General features: G+C 49.8%; 1 protein-coding gene across 10 annotated transcripts in view; it reads right to left on the reverse strand.

Annotated features, from left to right (window-relative positions):
- Positions 1 to 294: 294 nt before the first annotated feature.
- Positions 295 to 14,820, reverse strand: part of Dmtn (dematin actin binding protein) — a 34,650-nt gene continuing 20,124 nt past the window's right edge. For 9 of the 10 annotated variants that reach the window (XM_036198897.1, XM_036198892.1, XM_036198896.1 and 6 more), the window contains 12 exons: positions 13,443 to 13,488; positions 12,991 to 13,090; positions 12,601 to 12,657; positions 12,180 to 12,332; positions 10,122 to 10,246; positions 9,487 to 9,592; positions 2,551 to 2,615; positions 2,338 to 2,386; positions 2,190 to 2,197; positions 1,944 to 2,009; positions 1,614 to 1,694; positions 295 to 1,500 (listed from right to left, as the gene is read on the reverse strand). In XM_036198897.1, the coding sequence (XP_036054790.1) occupies positions 1,387 to 1,500; positions 1,614 to 1,694; positions 1,944 to 2,009; positions 2,190 to 2,197; positions 2,338 to 2,386; positions 2,551 to 2,615; positions 9,487 to 9,592; positions 10,122 to 10,246; positions 12,180 to 12,332; positions 12,601 to 12,657; positions 12,991 to 13,090; positions 13,443 to 13,488 (970 nt within the window). In that variant the 3' untranslated portion in view covers positions 295 to 1,386. Of the gene's footprint in view, positions 1,501 to 1,613; positions 1,695 to 1,943; positions 2,010 to 2,189; positions 2,198 to 2,337; positions 2,387 to 2,550; positions 2,616 to 9,486; positions 9,593 to 10,121; positions 10,247 to 12,179; positions 12,333 to 12,600; positions 12,658 to 12,990; positions 13,104 to 13,442; positions 13,489 to 14,820 lie in introns of all 10 variants that reach the window. The other variant, XM_036198899.1, reaches the window with a different exon arrangement.

The following is a 14,820-nucleotide window of genomic DNA, read 5'->3' on the forward strand; positions in this document are numbered from 1 at the left end:
AGTCCGTCTCAAAATTAAAAATGTCTTAAAGAGGTAAGAATATTCACTGTGAGCCGGGCAGTGGTGACACATGCCTTTAATCCCAGCACTTAGGAGGCAGAGGCAGGCGGATCTCTGTGAGTTTGAGGCCAGCCTGGTTCACAGAGAGTGTTCCAGGACAGCCAATGCTACACAGAGAAACCCTGTCTCGAAAAAACAAAAACAAACAAACACAAAAGACTATCCATTGTGGTGTGTGTCTAGCATATGTAAGGGCATGGATTTGACTCCAAAGGGGGGATGGAAACAAATAGATTTAGGGACCCAACGCAACCTTTTAATTCCAAGCAGTTATCCCTCCAAACATGATCACACACACAGTGGACAGGGAGTGCCAGGATCTGGGCAAAAACAAGACCCAGACCTGGGCAAAATATATATATATATATATATATATAATTATATACACATACATATGTGAAGAGACGGACTGGGAGTGCAATTGGGTAGGGCAGGGAGTCAGGGAAAGAAAAGCAGCAGAGGGAGCCCCAATAAATTACATTCTGTAGAGAGCACAACAGGGGATGCATGGCAATGGGGGGACCCGGGAGCCTGGCCTCCCAATCCCATCTAAGGAAGGCCGAAGCCTGGGCTCTGTGGTCCCTGGACAGGTGCTAGAAGGATGCATCCTAGCTGGTTCTGCCTGGAGGCTGGTGGTGAGGCGTTGTGTGAACAGCGTCTCTGCTCTTAGCCACAGCTTTACATAGGCCCTGGGTCTTGAGCAAGAGGCTTGAAGCTGAAGGTTGCAAAGTACAGGACAGACAAGCTGGCCAGAGGGAGATCTCCCAGCCGGAGGCCCAGGTAGAGCCTGCTTCCGCCAGTCAGAGAAGCATCAGGCCCAGGTGCAGGGTGCTGTCAGGAGTGCAGTGGGCTGGAGCCTTTGGGTGGACGGGCACGGGGGTCCCTGTGCCCAAAGCTGCCGCTGCCTGGCCAAGTCTACGCCTTGTGCAGGACAGCAGACAGACCTTACCACTAAGTGCCCCTTCATTTCTTTTCATCCTCTTCTGGGGACCTCCGTGTGGGGAGACAGACAGGAAAAGGGGATGCAAACATTGACTGTGTGCTGGAGTCCAGGCTGGGTTTGGCTAGGCAGTGGCGCCCAGGGAAAAGATAAGGCCCCCTGGCCCATGTGGGTAAGGAAGTCCATGCCTCATGACTCTGGGACGGTGCACATCTTGGCTCTCTCTCTCCCTGAGGAATGGAGCCCAAAGCTTCTGCCCTGCCTCCTGCTGCTCCCAGCCTGCAGAGGAAGAGGATGCTGTGGGGTCTCACAGCCCCAGCTTCAGGGCCTTGAAGCAGCAGAGGGAAGGTGCTGTCACACATGGCGGCGGCGAGCGGGCAGGGATGTCAGAAGAGGGATGCCTTCTTCTTGAGTTCATTCCGCTTCCACAAGGCCAGCTTGCCAAACTCCTCGGGAGACATGGCAAAGACCCTGGAGAAGTCCTCTGCAGACAAATGCCTCTGTGGGACACACGGGCATCTGAGTGACTATGGAGGTAACCTCTACAGCACCAAAACCAAAGGCCACCCCCCTGGGTGGCTCCTCTACCATCCCCTGCATCTTTCTTGCTTACCTCAAGCCTCATGCGATCAACACCTGGAGGCAGCTTAGTTCGCCCCTTGTTCGTCACCACCAGCATTTCATAGGGATAGATCTGCAGAGGCAGAGAGGGCCTCCTTAGGTTTGTAGTCTCCAGTCCTCATAACCCTCCTGACTCCCCAGGTCCCCCTTTGAACCTGCAGAGGCCACTGGGATTCATGCCATCTTGCCATTCATGTCCCTCAGCCGCCCTGCTGCCTCCCCCCTGTCATCTCCAGGAGCACCCTGAGCGCATTCGCTTGGCGGGCTTCACCACCACCCCTGAAGCCCACCCCACTGTGGTGGTCAGGTCCCCTGCCCTCACCTTCTGCTCCAGTACACAGGGCAGGGAGGTCCCCCGATCCATCCTCCCCCTCTGGCCCTCTCCGTTCTGGGGAGACCAAAGCCGCAGTGAGCCAGAGTGGGTCAGGGGGACCTTCCCAGCCTTACCCTAGGTGTCTTCAGTCTTCACCAGGCAACTTCTTGGCCCATACCCCCTCCCCCACCAGTGCCCATGCCCGGTCCTGGCTTGGGGGGGGGGTTTTCCTGCTCCCCTCCAGGGGGCACTCACCTGCAGGCCTAAGGAGACAAGAGCCATAGTTTAGGGACAGTTCCAGAAGCTGATCATAAACAAATAAACCACGACCCACACTGGACACAGGCTGCCCAGGACGTCTGTGGAGACCCCCTTTCCAGCAACAAACGGCCCCACTGCTCACCTGGGCTCCCAGCCTCACTCCCCGATGGGCTGAATTCTGTGGACTGTAGCTAGGAAATGACACAAAGACATCAGAGAGAGCGGAGGCCAGCCCTCAACAGTCTCCTTTACTCTGAGGCCTCCACACCACCGAGGGCCTCCGAGTGCTTGTCCACACAGAAGCACTGTGCGCACACACCTCCCATGCAGCCCCCGCTTGGTCAGAAGGCCTTACCCGGCTCAGGGCGGTCCTGCCATAGGAAGGAAGAGAGGAAGACTTAGATGTTCCCGAATGCAAGGCTGAAAGAGAGAGTAAGAGGGACCGGTTCAGTCCCTTGGTCGCAACAGTCCTTCCTGAGAGGGTTGCCTCCCTGGCCTTCCCTGGCCAGAACCCAGTAGGCCTCTATGGACTAACAGCGAGTGTGCTGTGGCTTTTACTGACTCTACATCTTCCTTCTTCTCTAACTAGAAATGAGCCCAAAAACCTAGTATGAATCCCAGGCAAAGCTGAGGCTTGAAGAAATGAGTCTCGAGAGCTGCTGCAGGAGACGCTAGATCTACAAATTAATGCAAGCTCTAGAGGAAATCACCCAGTTATTACAGCGGTATTAACAGCAGTCAGATTCTGGACATTTGACATTACAGTTTAGACACAGTGATGGCCTCGGCACAGTGAATGCAGTCAAGATAGTTCCCTTTGACCCTACGGAGCTGGCTCAGTGGGTAGGAAGGCTTGTTCTGCAAGTCTGAGGGCCTGGGTTTGGATACTAGCACACACATAAAAATCAGAGCATGACTATGTGCACCTATAGCCCCAGCACTGGATGGAGTGGAGGCAGGGGGATCAATGCCAGTCTAGCTTCTAGTTCAAGTAAGGCAGAGAGAAATAGTTCAGGACACCCAGTGACCTCTTCTGGCCTCCATACATGTCCATACCTGTTTAAACTACACACATGCCTGGGAGTGGTGACACACACCTTTAGTTCAGCACTTGGGAGGCAGAGGCAGGTGGATCTCTTTGAGTTCAAGGCCAGTCTGGTCTATAGAGAGAGTTCAAGGGCTGCCAGGGCTCCACAGAGAAATCCTGTCCAAAAAAAAATATCTACCTGTCTAGCCCCCCAAGTGCTGGGATCATAGGCATATGTCACCATATGTAGAAACCCATTCTTTGGGGTTTTTTTGTTTTGTTTTATTTTTTCTGAGACAGGGTTTCTCTGTGTAGCTTTGGAGCCTGCCCTGGAACTTGATCTGTAGACAAGGCTGGCCTCGAACTCATAGAGATCCTCCTGTCTCTGCCTCTCCAGTGCTGGGATTAAAGGCATACACCATCATGCCCAGATAGAAACTACCATTCTTAGTGTGACCAGCCTCTTTTTTTTTTTTTTTTTTTTTTTTTTTTGAGCTGAGGATTGAACCCAGGGCCTTGCACTTGCTAAGCAAGCCCTCTACCACTGAGCTAAATCCCCAACCCCCGTATGACCAGCCTCAAAGCTCCCTTGTCTCCAGTCATTAAAAATGGTTGCCATTCTATGGCAGTTCCTTTGACAAGCATCTTGTTAGATGTCTAGCCTAGGTACATTCAAGACCACAAGCATCAGGTCCTCTAAGGTCCTTCTGCTGGAAGTTTAGGGGGTGAGAAGAATAGGTTTGCGGAACCTATCACTTATTTTCAAATAAGTTTAGCATCTCTAAACTGAAAGCTCAAAATCTGAAATCCAGTCTGCTCTGAATTCCAAACTTCTTTTGTCTTGTTGATATGGTTCTCAGTTTTGGATTTGGAAGTGTTTGTTTCAGATTTTCAAATTGGGGGGGGGTCTCTATTTTGGTTAGATTTATTCAAATATTCTAAAATCTGGGAAATAAAACCCTCTTTGAGTCTGAAACCTTTCAAATCCGAAGCATTTCGGAGATGGCTCAACAGTTAAGAGCACAAACTGCTCTCCCAGAGGACCCAGGTTCAACTCCCAGCACCTACATGGCAGCTCACGACTGTCTGTAACTTCAGTTCCAGGGTACCCTAGGGAAACCCAATAGCAAAACACCGATGCACATAAAACAAACAAACAAACAAACAAACAAACAAACAAACCCTTTCCCTGCCAAGTTGCTTTTGACCATGGTGTTTTATCACAGCAATGGAAACTTCAACTAAGAATATCTGTGTTTGAAAGCGACAATTCCAAGGTACTGCCTGTTTGTGACTCTGAGCTGTTAAGCCTGGTTAGATCTGTCAAGAACCTACATGAGGCCGGGCGGTGGTGGCGCACGCCTGCAATCCCAGCACTCGGGAGGCAGAGGCAAGTGGATCTCTGTGAGTTTGAGACCAGCCTGGTCTACAGAGCTAGTCCAGGACAGGATCCAAAGCTACAGAGAAACCCTGTCTCAAAAAACAAAAACAACAACAAACAAACAAACAAAAGAACCTACATGACCACATGATGCATACATCTGGGGACTCGTTCCAAGGTGATGGCAAAGGAGGCCCTTGACTAACTTTACAAGGCCAAGATGGAAGTCACAGTGCTCATTTTTTTTGGCCAAATAGAATAATCTAAGGGTGGGGGGACTGGAGAGATGGCTCAGAGGTTAAGAGCACTGGCTGCTCTTCCAGAGGTCCTGAGTTCAATTCCCAGCTCCCACATGGTGGCCCGCAACCATCTATAGTGGCATCTGATGCCCTCTTCTATCATGCATGCATATGTGAGGACAGAGAACCTACACATTAAAAATACATAAATAAATATTTTTTAAAAGAAGAATCTGGAACATGGGGACTGAATCCACCCCTCAGGACGATCTTCCATCAATCTCATTCTCCAGGCCTCAATTACAGACTTTTCATCAGTGGTTCTCAACCTTCCTAATGCTGCAACCCTTTAATACAGTTCCTCATGTTGTGGTGACCTCCAACCATAAAATTATTTTCATTGCTACTTCACAACTAATTTTGCCAATGTTATGAATTGTAATGTAAATATTTTTGGAGACAGAAGTTTGCCAAGGGGGTCATGACCTGTCAGTTACCTAAGATTTTCTCCAAGCAACCAAACAACCCCCAAAATACCACTACCACCACCACCACCACCACCACCACCACCAACCAACAACAACCCCCAAAGCAGCCAGGTGGTGGGGGCACATTCCTCTAATCCTAGCACTTGGGAGGCAAAGGCAGAGGGATCTCTGTGAGTTCTAGGCCAGCCTGGTCTACAGAGCATGTTCCAGGATAGCCAGAGCAACAGAGAGAAATGCTGTCTCAAAAAACAAAAAACAGGGCTGGAAAGATGGCTCAGAGGTTAAGAGCACTGGCTGCTCTTCCAGAGGTCCTGAGTTCAATTCTCAGCAACCACATGGTGGCTCACAATGATCTGTAATGAGATCTGGTGCCCTCTTCTGGCGTGCAGGCATACATGCCGTGTACATAATAAATAAATAAATAAATAAATAAATAAATAAATAAACAAACAAACAAATAAATAAATAAATAATTCTCAGCAACCACATGGTGGCTCACAATGATCTGTAATGAGATCTGGTGCCCTCTTCTGGCGTGCAGGCATACATGCCGTGTACATAATAAATAAATAAATAAATAAATAAATAAATAAATAAATAAATAAATAAATCTTAAAAAAAAAACAAAAACAAACACCAAAAAAACCCAGAGTAAATAAATAAATGCCCAATCCTAGTGTGTCTCTGTTCCCCATCTTCTTTACCCCTCCAAAGAACCATGCCCATTGCCTAGCACTTCAGTCCCTCAGCCCTTCCTTGCCAAACACTAGCACTGGATCAGCCCACACCTCTGCTACACCCACGGCCGTGGGTCAACACCACCACAAAAGTAAGATCTTGCAGTATTTCCCAACAAGCAAGTGAGTCTTGCCATCCGTCCTCGGGCTCAGCAGCCCCAGTACTTTCTTCAACAGAGGAGGTCTTTCAGGGCTGTCTCCTAAAACCCAGGGTTCCATCTCCTCCCCATGCTCCTCTCCAGTATCCCTCACACTAGATTTTTTTTTTTTTTTAAGCAGGGTCTCGCTATGTAGCCCTGAGAACACATTGATCATTCCTGAGCACCATATCTAGGGCATCCATCTACAGGCCTGGGCATCCGATTTTACTTTCCTTTCTCCATGAATAATCTTACTTTCTCTTCCCATTTCCTACACATATTAGCTACAGACCCTCCAGCTTCTGGCTTGTCAAACTCAGTTCTCACTCATATGCTCTACATTCCTGAAACCAGTCTCTCCCTACTCCTCCCAAACTCAGCTCTTAGTTATCTAATTGTAAACTGTCATTCACTAGCACCCAGGATAAAGCCCTTAGGGCTTTCTCTTTCCCATATCCACCCCCTTCTAATGGGTCATGGGATTCACTTAGTGGCTTTGATCTGTACACTTCTCAGATCTATTCCCTCTTCTCTGAACCCCAAAAGATGTGTTATCCTTAGAATATGGTTTGAGCATATCGCCAAGGCTTCAAAGCATGAGGTTTTAGGAAGTTAGGAACAGGGCTAGTGAGATGGCCTTGCAACTCTGACAATGTAAATTCAATCCCTTGAAACAACATAGGTGTGTGCCACCACTGCCCAGCAGTAAATACATTTTTTAACAGGGTCTCACTATGTCACTCTGGCTGGCTTGGAACTCAAAACCTAGATCATGGTGGCTTCAAACTCACAGAGATCTACCTGTCTTTGCTTCTGAGCACTGAGATTAAAGGTGTATGCTATCAGACTACCCTAATAGGTTTTGTTTTGTTTTTTGTTTTTTGTTTTTTTTCGAGACAGGGTTTCTCTGTATAGCTTTGGAGCCTGTCCTGGAACTCCCTTTATAGACGAGGCTGGCCTCGAACTCACCTGCCTGCCTCTGCCTCCCGAGTGCTGGTATTAAAGGCGTGCGCCACCACCGCCTGGCTCTAATAGATTTTTATTTTGAAACAGGGTCTACTAAGTTGTCTAGGCTAACCTTGGACTCAATCTGGAGCCTTGGTAGGTGTGGTGGTTTGAAAGAAAATGGTTCCCATAGGGAGTGGCACTATTAGGAGGTGTGGCCTTATTGGAGTAGGTGTGGCCTTGTTGGAGGAAGTGTGTCACTGGTGTGTGTGTGTGTGTGTGTGTGTGTGTGTGTGTGTGTGTGTGTGTGTTTGAGGTCTCCTATGTTCAAACTACACTGCCTGCAGATCAAGATGTAGAACTCTCAGCTCCTTCTCTAGCACCATGTCTGCCTACATGCTGCCATGTCTCACCATGAAGATAATAGACTAAACCTCTGAACTGTAAGCCAGCTCCAATTAAATGTTTTCCTTATAAGAGTTACCATGGTAATGATGTCTTTTCACAGCAATAGAAACCCTAGCTAATACAATAGGCCTTAAACTAACTTTCTTTCTTTTTGTTTTCGAGACAGGGTCTATATAGCCCTGGCTGTCCTGGAACTCTCTATGTACCCCAGGTTGGCTTTGAACCCACAGAGATCTACCTGCCTCTGCCTACCAAGTGCTGGGATTAAAGGCATGCACCATGATGCCTAGATGACTTAACTGCCCAATTCTCTCGCTTCAGCCTCCTGAGCAGGGTAGATTACAGGCCTACTCCACAAGGCCTGGCCAGGCACGTCCATGTGGTGCCAGAAAGTTGACTAATAGTTTAGCTACGGGCAAGTATGGCAGGTTGTTTCCAAAGATGACTTGTAACTCTGCTCCATCCAGCTTACTTGGTTTTTGCAATGAATCAGGGGCAGAAGCTATTTCCATCTTGAGTCTAGTTTCTAGAAAACCAATTTTTTTTTTTAAGATTTATTTATTTATTATGTACACAGAAGAGGGCGCCAGATCTCATTATAGATGGTTGTGAGCCACCATGTGGGTGCTGGGAATTGAACTCAGGACCTCTGGAGGAGCAGTTAGTGCTCTTAACCTCTGGGCCATCTCTCCAGGCCCCCATTTATTTATTTATTTTTTTTAGGAGATAGGGTCTGTGGTAGTTCGAATAAGAATGGCTTCCACCCCACCCCACCCCCATAGGCTCACATATTTGAATGCTTAGTCATCAGGATTAGAAGGACTGGAGGTGTGGCCTTCTTGGAGGAACTGTGTCACTGTGGGTGAGCTTTAAGGTTTCAAAAGCCCATGCCAGGTCTAGGCTGTCTCTTTCTCTGCCTATGGATCATGATGTAGCTCTCAGCTACTGCTCCAGCGCCATGCATGCCATCATGTTCCCTGCCATCATGATGATAATAGACTAGGCCTCTGAAATAGTTAGCAAGCCTCCAACCAAATGCTTTCTTTTATAAGAGTTGCCTTGGTCACGGTGTCTCTTCACAGCAATACAATGACTACATAGAGTGGGGTCTTTTTTTTTTTTTTTTCCAGCCCAGGCTAGATTCCCAGTTCAGGGATTAGACTTGAGCCACAATGCCAGCTTTGGTGTCTTGATGGGGCATGGCTCCCAAGGTCAAGTTTTAAGAGAGCTCATAGCTCTCTTTCGGGGAAGTTAGCTGTGTTCCTCACCTTTCCAGCTCCCAGGCTCTCAAGAAGTCTAGGCTAGACAGTGGTGCCCAGGGGCCCAGCACTCCAAGCCCTCTTCACCCATTTCTCTGCCTCACTTCAGGGTCCTCGGCCCATGCTCTCTGAGCTGCCACACTGGTTCAAGCTCCCTGCCTTCGCTCCTATGCTCTTCTTGATATTTGGAAGGACTTTCTGTGCTGTTTATGTGTTTCTCTCTTAGACTCAGGGGAGCCTACCAGCCCTTCTCACTGGCCTCTCAAAGTACCCACTGATACTCTGTCTCCCTCACCTGCCACACCGCTCCAAGGTAGATTTACATGTCAGTTTTCCCCTCACTGGAGGAAATAGCTGAATTCCCCCCCCATGACATCCCCAGTGTTTAGCATGTCCTAACCCACAGTAGGTGTTCATTGACTGAAGCCAGAGTTCTCATCCTGCCTGTACTGCTGTTCTCTCTCTGTTCCGGCTACCAGCCCTAGGCGAGCACACATGTGCCCCTCACACCAGGACGGAATCTATTTTTGTTGTTGTTGTTGTTGTTTTTGTTTTTCGAGAGGACTGAATCTTTAAGTACCGTGGTTTCAAGGACCACACACACACATCCCTCCACCCCACTGCCACCTCTGGCCAGGTGATCCTGAGGCCACTCCATAGCACTCACAGGTATGGAAGGGTGTCCGGTCGGGCAGAGAGCGTGTTTTCCTCCGAATGGGCAAAGACTTTTCCATCTCTTCTTTCAAGATCATCTTTCCCAAGTTGGAAGTAACCTGTTTGGGGAGGAAGGAGAATGGTGTCAAGCCTGAGACACCAGCTCTCCACCTCGGAAAAGTGCAAAGTTGGGGTGCAATCCAAGAGGACCAGCAACTGTTTTCCAAGGTAGCTAGTCCACACCTGAAGCCCCTTACTTAGTCTTCCTGGACATTCAATCACGTTAGGTTTGTCGGAGATCCTCAGTGGTACCCTTCCAGGGCGGCTTCTCTATCCCAGGTCACCATGCCAAGAGCACAACCAACAAACAGCCTTTCCGTGATTCCTAATTCTCTCTCCTCCCCTAGCTCAGCCTCCTGGAACCTGGTGCTGGAGGACCCTCCCGTTCCCGTGCTTTGGATCACCTCTCCACAAACCGCCTAAAGCCCAGGTGTACCTGGGATCCTGGGAGAGGAGAGGTACCTCCCACCTGTTCAAATGTGAGTGCTTCTGTAGCACAAGGCTTTCAGACTGGCTTTGGGGCCAGAACATTGTCACCTAGATGACACAGCAGCAGAGGTGGGGGGGGAGGTGGGGGTAAGATGCTACCTTACTGAGTTCCTCTTTCTGCCGCTCCCTGATGGCCTTAATCTCCTCTTCAGAGTCATCGTCTGCCTCCTCCTCCTCTTCCTCTGCCCCCTTTCGAGACGCCTTCCGTTTCCTCCATTCTGTCTCTAGGAGACATAGGTCCAAGAATCAGTATGGGCACTCGGCCACTCACTCCTCCAGCTTGTGGAACAGGGACCTAAAAAAAAACACTACATATTCTTTTTTTAATTTATTTTTTGTTTTTAGAGATGGGGTTTCTCTGCGTAGCCCTGGCTGTCCTGGAACTTGATCTGTAGTCTCGAACTCAGAGATCCACCTGCCTCTGCCTCCCCAAATACTGGGATTAAAGGGGTGTGTCCCTACCACCTGGCTAAATTCTTTTTTATTTTTATTTAATTAAAAAAGAAGAGCCGTGTTGAAAGAAGAGGAGGAGGAGGAGGAGGAGAAGGAGGAGGAGGAGGAGGAGGAGGAAGAGGAGCCATGCACTGCCTTAACCACTAAGCCATCTCTCCAGCTCCCCCTGTTTATTGTTTAGTCACTTAACAGACATTTCTCAAGTTTCTGCTATAGTCCAGGCCCTGTGATAGAAGATTTGGAAAATAGAACAGTAAATGAGAGAAGGTCTTGGTTCTTAGAGCCTGGGCTACACAAAGAAATCCTGTCTTAAAAAACCACTAAAAAAAAATAAGATGGGGTCTTGCAATGTTGCCCATCCTGGCCCTGACTCCTGGACTCGGGTAACCTTTCTGCCTCAGGCTCCCAGGTAGTTGGGGTATAGTTATGTGCCACTATGCTTGGCACTATAAATTCTTTAAAAACAAGCAAACAAAAAGGACAGGATACAGGGGCTCATCATTTAAGAGCATTGGCTGCTCTTGCAGAGGACCTGGGTTCAGTTCCCAACACCCACACGACAGCTCACAACTGTCTCTAACTCCAGTTCCAGGAGAGCTGACACCTTCTTCTGGCCTTCCTCAGCACCAGGCACATAGGTACGTAGGTACATAGGTACATAGGCACATAGGTACATAGGTACATAGGCGCATAGGTACATAGGCACATAGGCACATACATACCTACCTACATACATATATCCATACTGGAAGAAACCACTCTTACACATAAATTGGAAATAAAGTTTGTTTGTTTGTTTGTTTTCGAGACAGGGTTTCTCTGTGTTGTTTTGGTGCCTGTCCTGGATCTTCTTCTGTAGCCCAGGCTGGCCTGGAACTCATAGAGATCCGCCTGGCTCTGCCTTCTGAGTGCTGGGATTAAAGGCCTGTGCCACCACTGCCCGGCGGAAATAAATATTTTTTTAAAAATTAAAAAAAAATAAGCACAGAGCTGAGAGTGCCCGGAACCGTATGTGCTTCGTGTGCAGAGGGCCCAGGACAAAAATAACGATGCTCATAAAATCAATAACCTGACAATCAAAATGAACAAACTAGATAAGAAACACATGTAAATTATCTGGGGACCAAGACCTTCTCTCATCTATTTTTCTCTTGTTGAAATCTCCTACCACAGACCTGGGCTGTGGCAGAACCTTGAGAAATGTCTGTTAAGTGACTGAAAAACTGAACAGGAGCGGGAGAGATGGCTCAGTGGTTCAGGCTGCTCAGTGCTCTCCCGGAGGACCTGAGTTCCGTTTGTAGCACCTACATGGGTGCTTCACAGCTTCCTGTAACTTCAGCCGTGGAGTGGCCCCTTGCCTCAGGCCTCCTGGGCACTGCACTGTCGTACACATTACCCCGCCCCCCCCCCCGCCCCCACCCCAGGACACACACACACACACACACACACACACACACACAGTCACACATGCGGTTCAAATAAAATAAAACCTTAAAAAAGAAGAATGAACAAGAAGGGAGGAAGTGCTTAGCAGGCAGGCCCTGCACAGCGATTCAAAGAGGTGCAGGGGAGAGATAAGCAATGGATCAGGGACAGAGGAGAACGTAAAGGCTGAGAAGTAATAGGTGGGCTGGAACTGGGTTCCCGGGACCAAGAAGGAGTAGTGAACGGGGATCCCAATCTCTTTTCCCCAGCTTTTCCTACCCACAACGGCCAGCGACGGGGGACATGGCCAGTAGTCGGTCTCTATCTTGGCTGGCTGGTTGGGGTCTGGGGGCTGTGCCGCAGGGAACTTGGAAGACTCAATGATGAGGTCCTCGATGAGGTGCTTGCTCTGAGGGCTGCCGCCCGTGGATTCTGCAGATGGATCCAGGGTCAGTCCACACACCACCCCAGCTAACCCTGCAGCCAGCCAACTTGGCCCACCCTCAGCCCCAACTCCCTCACCTCTCCCTTCCCACCCATGAGACCTCAGGTGTAACAGTGATACACATAGGAGCCTTGCAGGCCTTATGAAGTTATCTATCCCTGAATCCCTTGCAGGCTCTCAGACACGGCCAAGCACCACCACCCCACCAGTAGGTGGCAGCAGGAGAAGCACCCGGGAAGTCGGAGGAACCCTCACCTCTCTGCTTGTAGATGGGCGGCTTCTTGTAGATATTGGAATCCGGACGGGTGGTCTCTGAAAGAAGGAACCAGAGCAGATGAGAAGGGGGACATGATGGCAGGGGATGGTGGGTCCGGGAACAGAATAGAGACAAACAGAATGGGGCCGTGACAAGACAGCCGGCATCATGCCCCATGAAGTAGAACGTCCCATACTTTTCCAGATGCATAAGAGGGGAAGACATAACAAAACAGCTGTTGTTGCTAGTTCTGTCTGGCATCCTGGTACCACAGGGTCCAGCTAGATCTAAACCCACAGAGCAGGGGCTGAGAGGGAGGCGTTTGGGGGTGCTGAAGGAAAAGTGAACGGCCAGAGAAAGAACGTAGTTAGGCTGACAGTAAAACCTACCGGGGTGGTGGAAATGGGGCAGGCTGGTCCTAGGGGTCCCTGTGGTCCTTGGTGTTGAAGCCTGAGAGATGAGCCCCAGTGTCCGGCTCTCTGCCCACACCTGCGGGGAAGTATGCAGCGTCCAGGTCCTCCCACCAGACCCTTCCTGTTCCCGTGTATGTGCTGTTACCTCAGACCGCCTTTTATGTCCCCCCACACCAGCAGCCCACATCCCAACCCCAGGTCAATGTCATGGTAGAGGAAGAATGTCAAGGGCTCCATCCACCTGCTCAGGGTGCCTACCCAGAGAGAAAGGGTTAAACGAGGCCCTGGGTCTGGCTGTGTCACAGATGAGTTGGCCAGTGACCAACCAGCCAGGATTTGCTGATTCTATCATCCCCTGGACTTTGCTGAGCTGAGACTGGGCGTGGTGGGGGAGGGGAGCCGGGGGCCCCAACAGAGCAGGGACTTACCTCTGGGGACGGTGGGGGGGGATGTGGATTTGGGTGACAGTGAGCACTGTGAATGGAGAGGATTATCAGAGTCACAGGGAGGACTAAACCCTCGAACCTCAGAGGGGCCATCTCACCCCCACTCACTCAGCTTCACCTACTTTCCTAGCTAGCTCGCTCCCCTCTTGGGTCCCTGCCAATCTCTGACCTGCCTGCCTTCATCCTTCCTTTGCCCGGGATTCTCCCAGTCCTGAGTCTTTTCATAGGAAGCGCAGCTCTGGGAGCCGCATGCTTCATGCCCTGAGGGTCAGCCAAGAAGTAAATATGAGCCCGACTTCAGAGCCTGGCAGGCAAGGAATGGCGAAACCCGACCAGCAAGCAGCCATGATGGAGTCAGTTCTCCTTGGCTCCTTGGCACTTGGGTTTTCCGGTCTGACAGCCTGTCCACTCCAACATGACCGCTTTCTTTTCCTAAAATTCAAATTTTACTGCTTCAATGGTTACTTTGTGTGAGTATGGGTGCACACACACCACAGCACACGTGTGGAGGTCAGAGGACAACTTTCAGCAGTCAGTTCTCTCCTTCTACCGTTGGTTCTGGGGACCCACCTAGACCATCAGGCTTGCATGCATGCAAGGGCTTTTACCGCTGAGCCACCCCACCAGTGCATGACCCCCTTCCTCCTCCCTCCCTCCCTTCCTCCTTCCCTTCCTTCCTTCCTTCCTTCCTTCCTCCCTCCCTCCCTCCTTCCCTCCCTTCCTTCCTTCCTTCCTTCCTTCCTCCCTCCCTCTCTTCCTCCCTCCCTCCCTTCCTCCTTCCCTCCCTTCCTTCCTTCCTTCCTTCCTTTCATTTTTGTTGTTTTTTGAGACAGGATCTCACCATGTAGCCTTTGGCTGGCCTGGAGCTCATTAACCAGACCAGGCTGACTTCTGTCTCTTAGAGATCTGCCTGCCTCTGCCTCCCGACTGCTGGGATTGAAGGCGTGTGCCACCATGATCATGACCCTTTCTTGAATACAAGTGACAAGTACCTACCTAACCAAGTATTGTTCCATGTGCTACCTTCTGGGGTGCACACAAAGAACTACCATTTCTATGTGACAGAGGGTAAAAAGAGGCTACAATGTCACACCACTCCCTCAGCTAGAATTTCTGGAGCTCCTGCTTGTGTGTGTGTGTGTGTGTGTGTGTGTGTATGTGTGTGTGTGTGTGTTTCCCTACCATTTTCCACCCTTCCCCTACAAGACCTCTCTCCATGTTTCCACTGTTCAGCTATGGCTGCTCCTGCCTGTTTCTGGGCCACACCCCAGTCTTGAGCCTGGTGCTCACTTTGCCCAAAATACGGGCTCATTCCTGTGCATAGCCTGTCTCTGCCTCCAAGGTTGCCAGGGGGGTTCCC

The sequence above is a fragment of the Onychomys torridus genome, chromosome 9 (genome assembly GCF_903995425.1).
Source record: "Onychomys torridus chromosome 9, mOncTor1.1, whole genome shotgun sequence".
In the NCBI taxonomy this organism is placed as follows: Eukaryota; Metazoa; Chordata; class Mammalia; order Rodentia; family Cricetidae; genus Onychomys; species Onychomys torridus.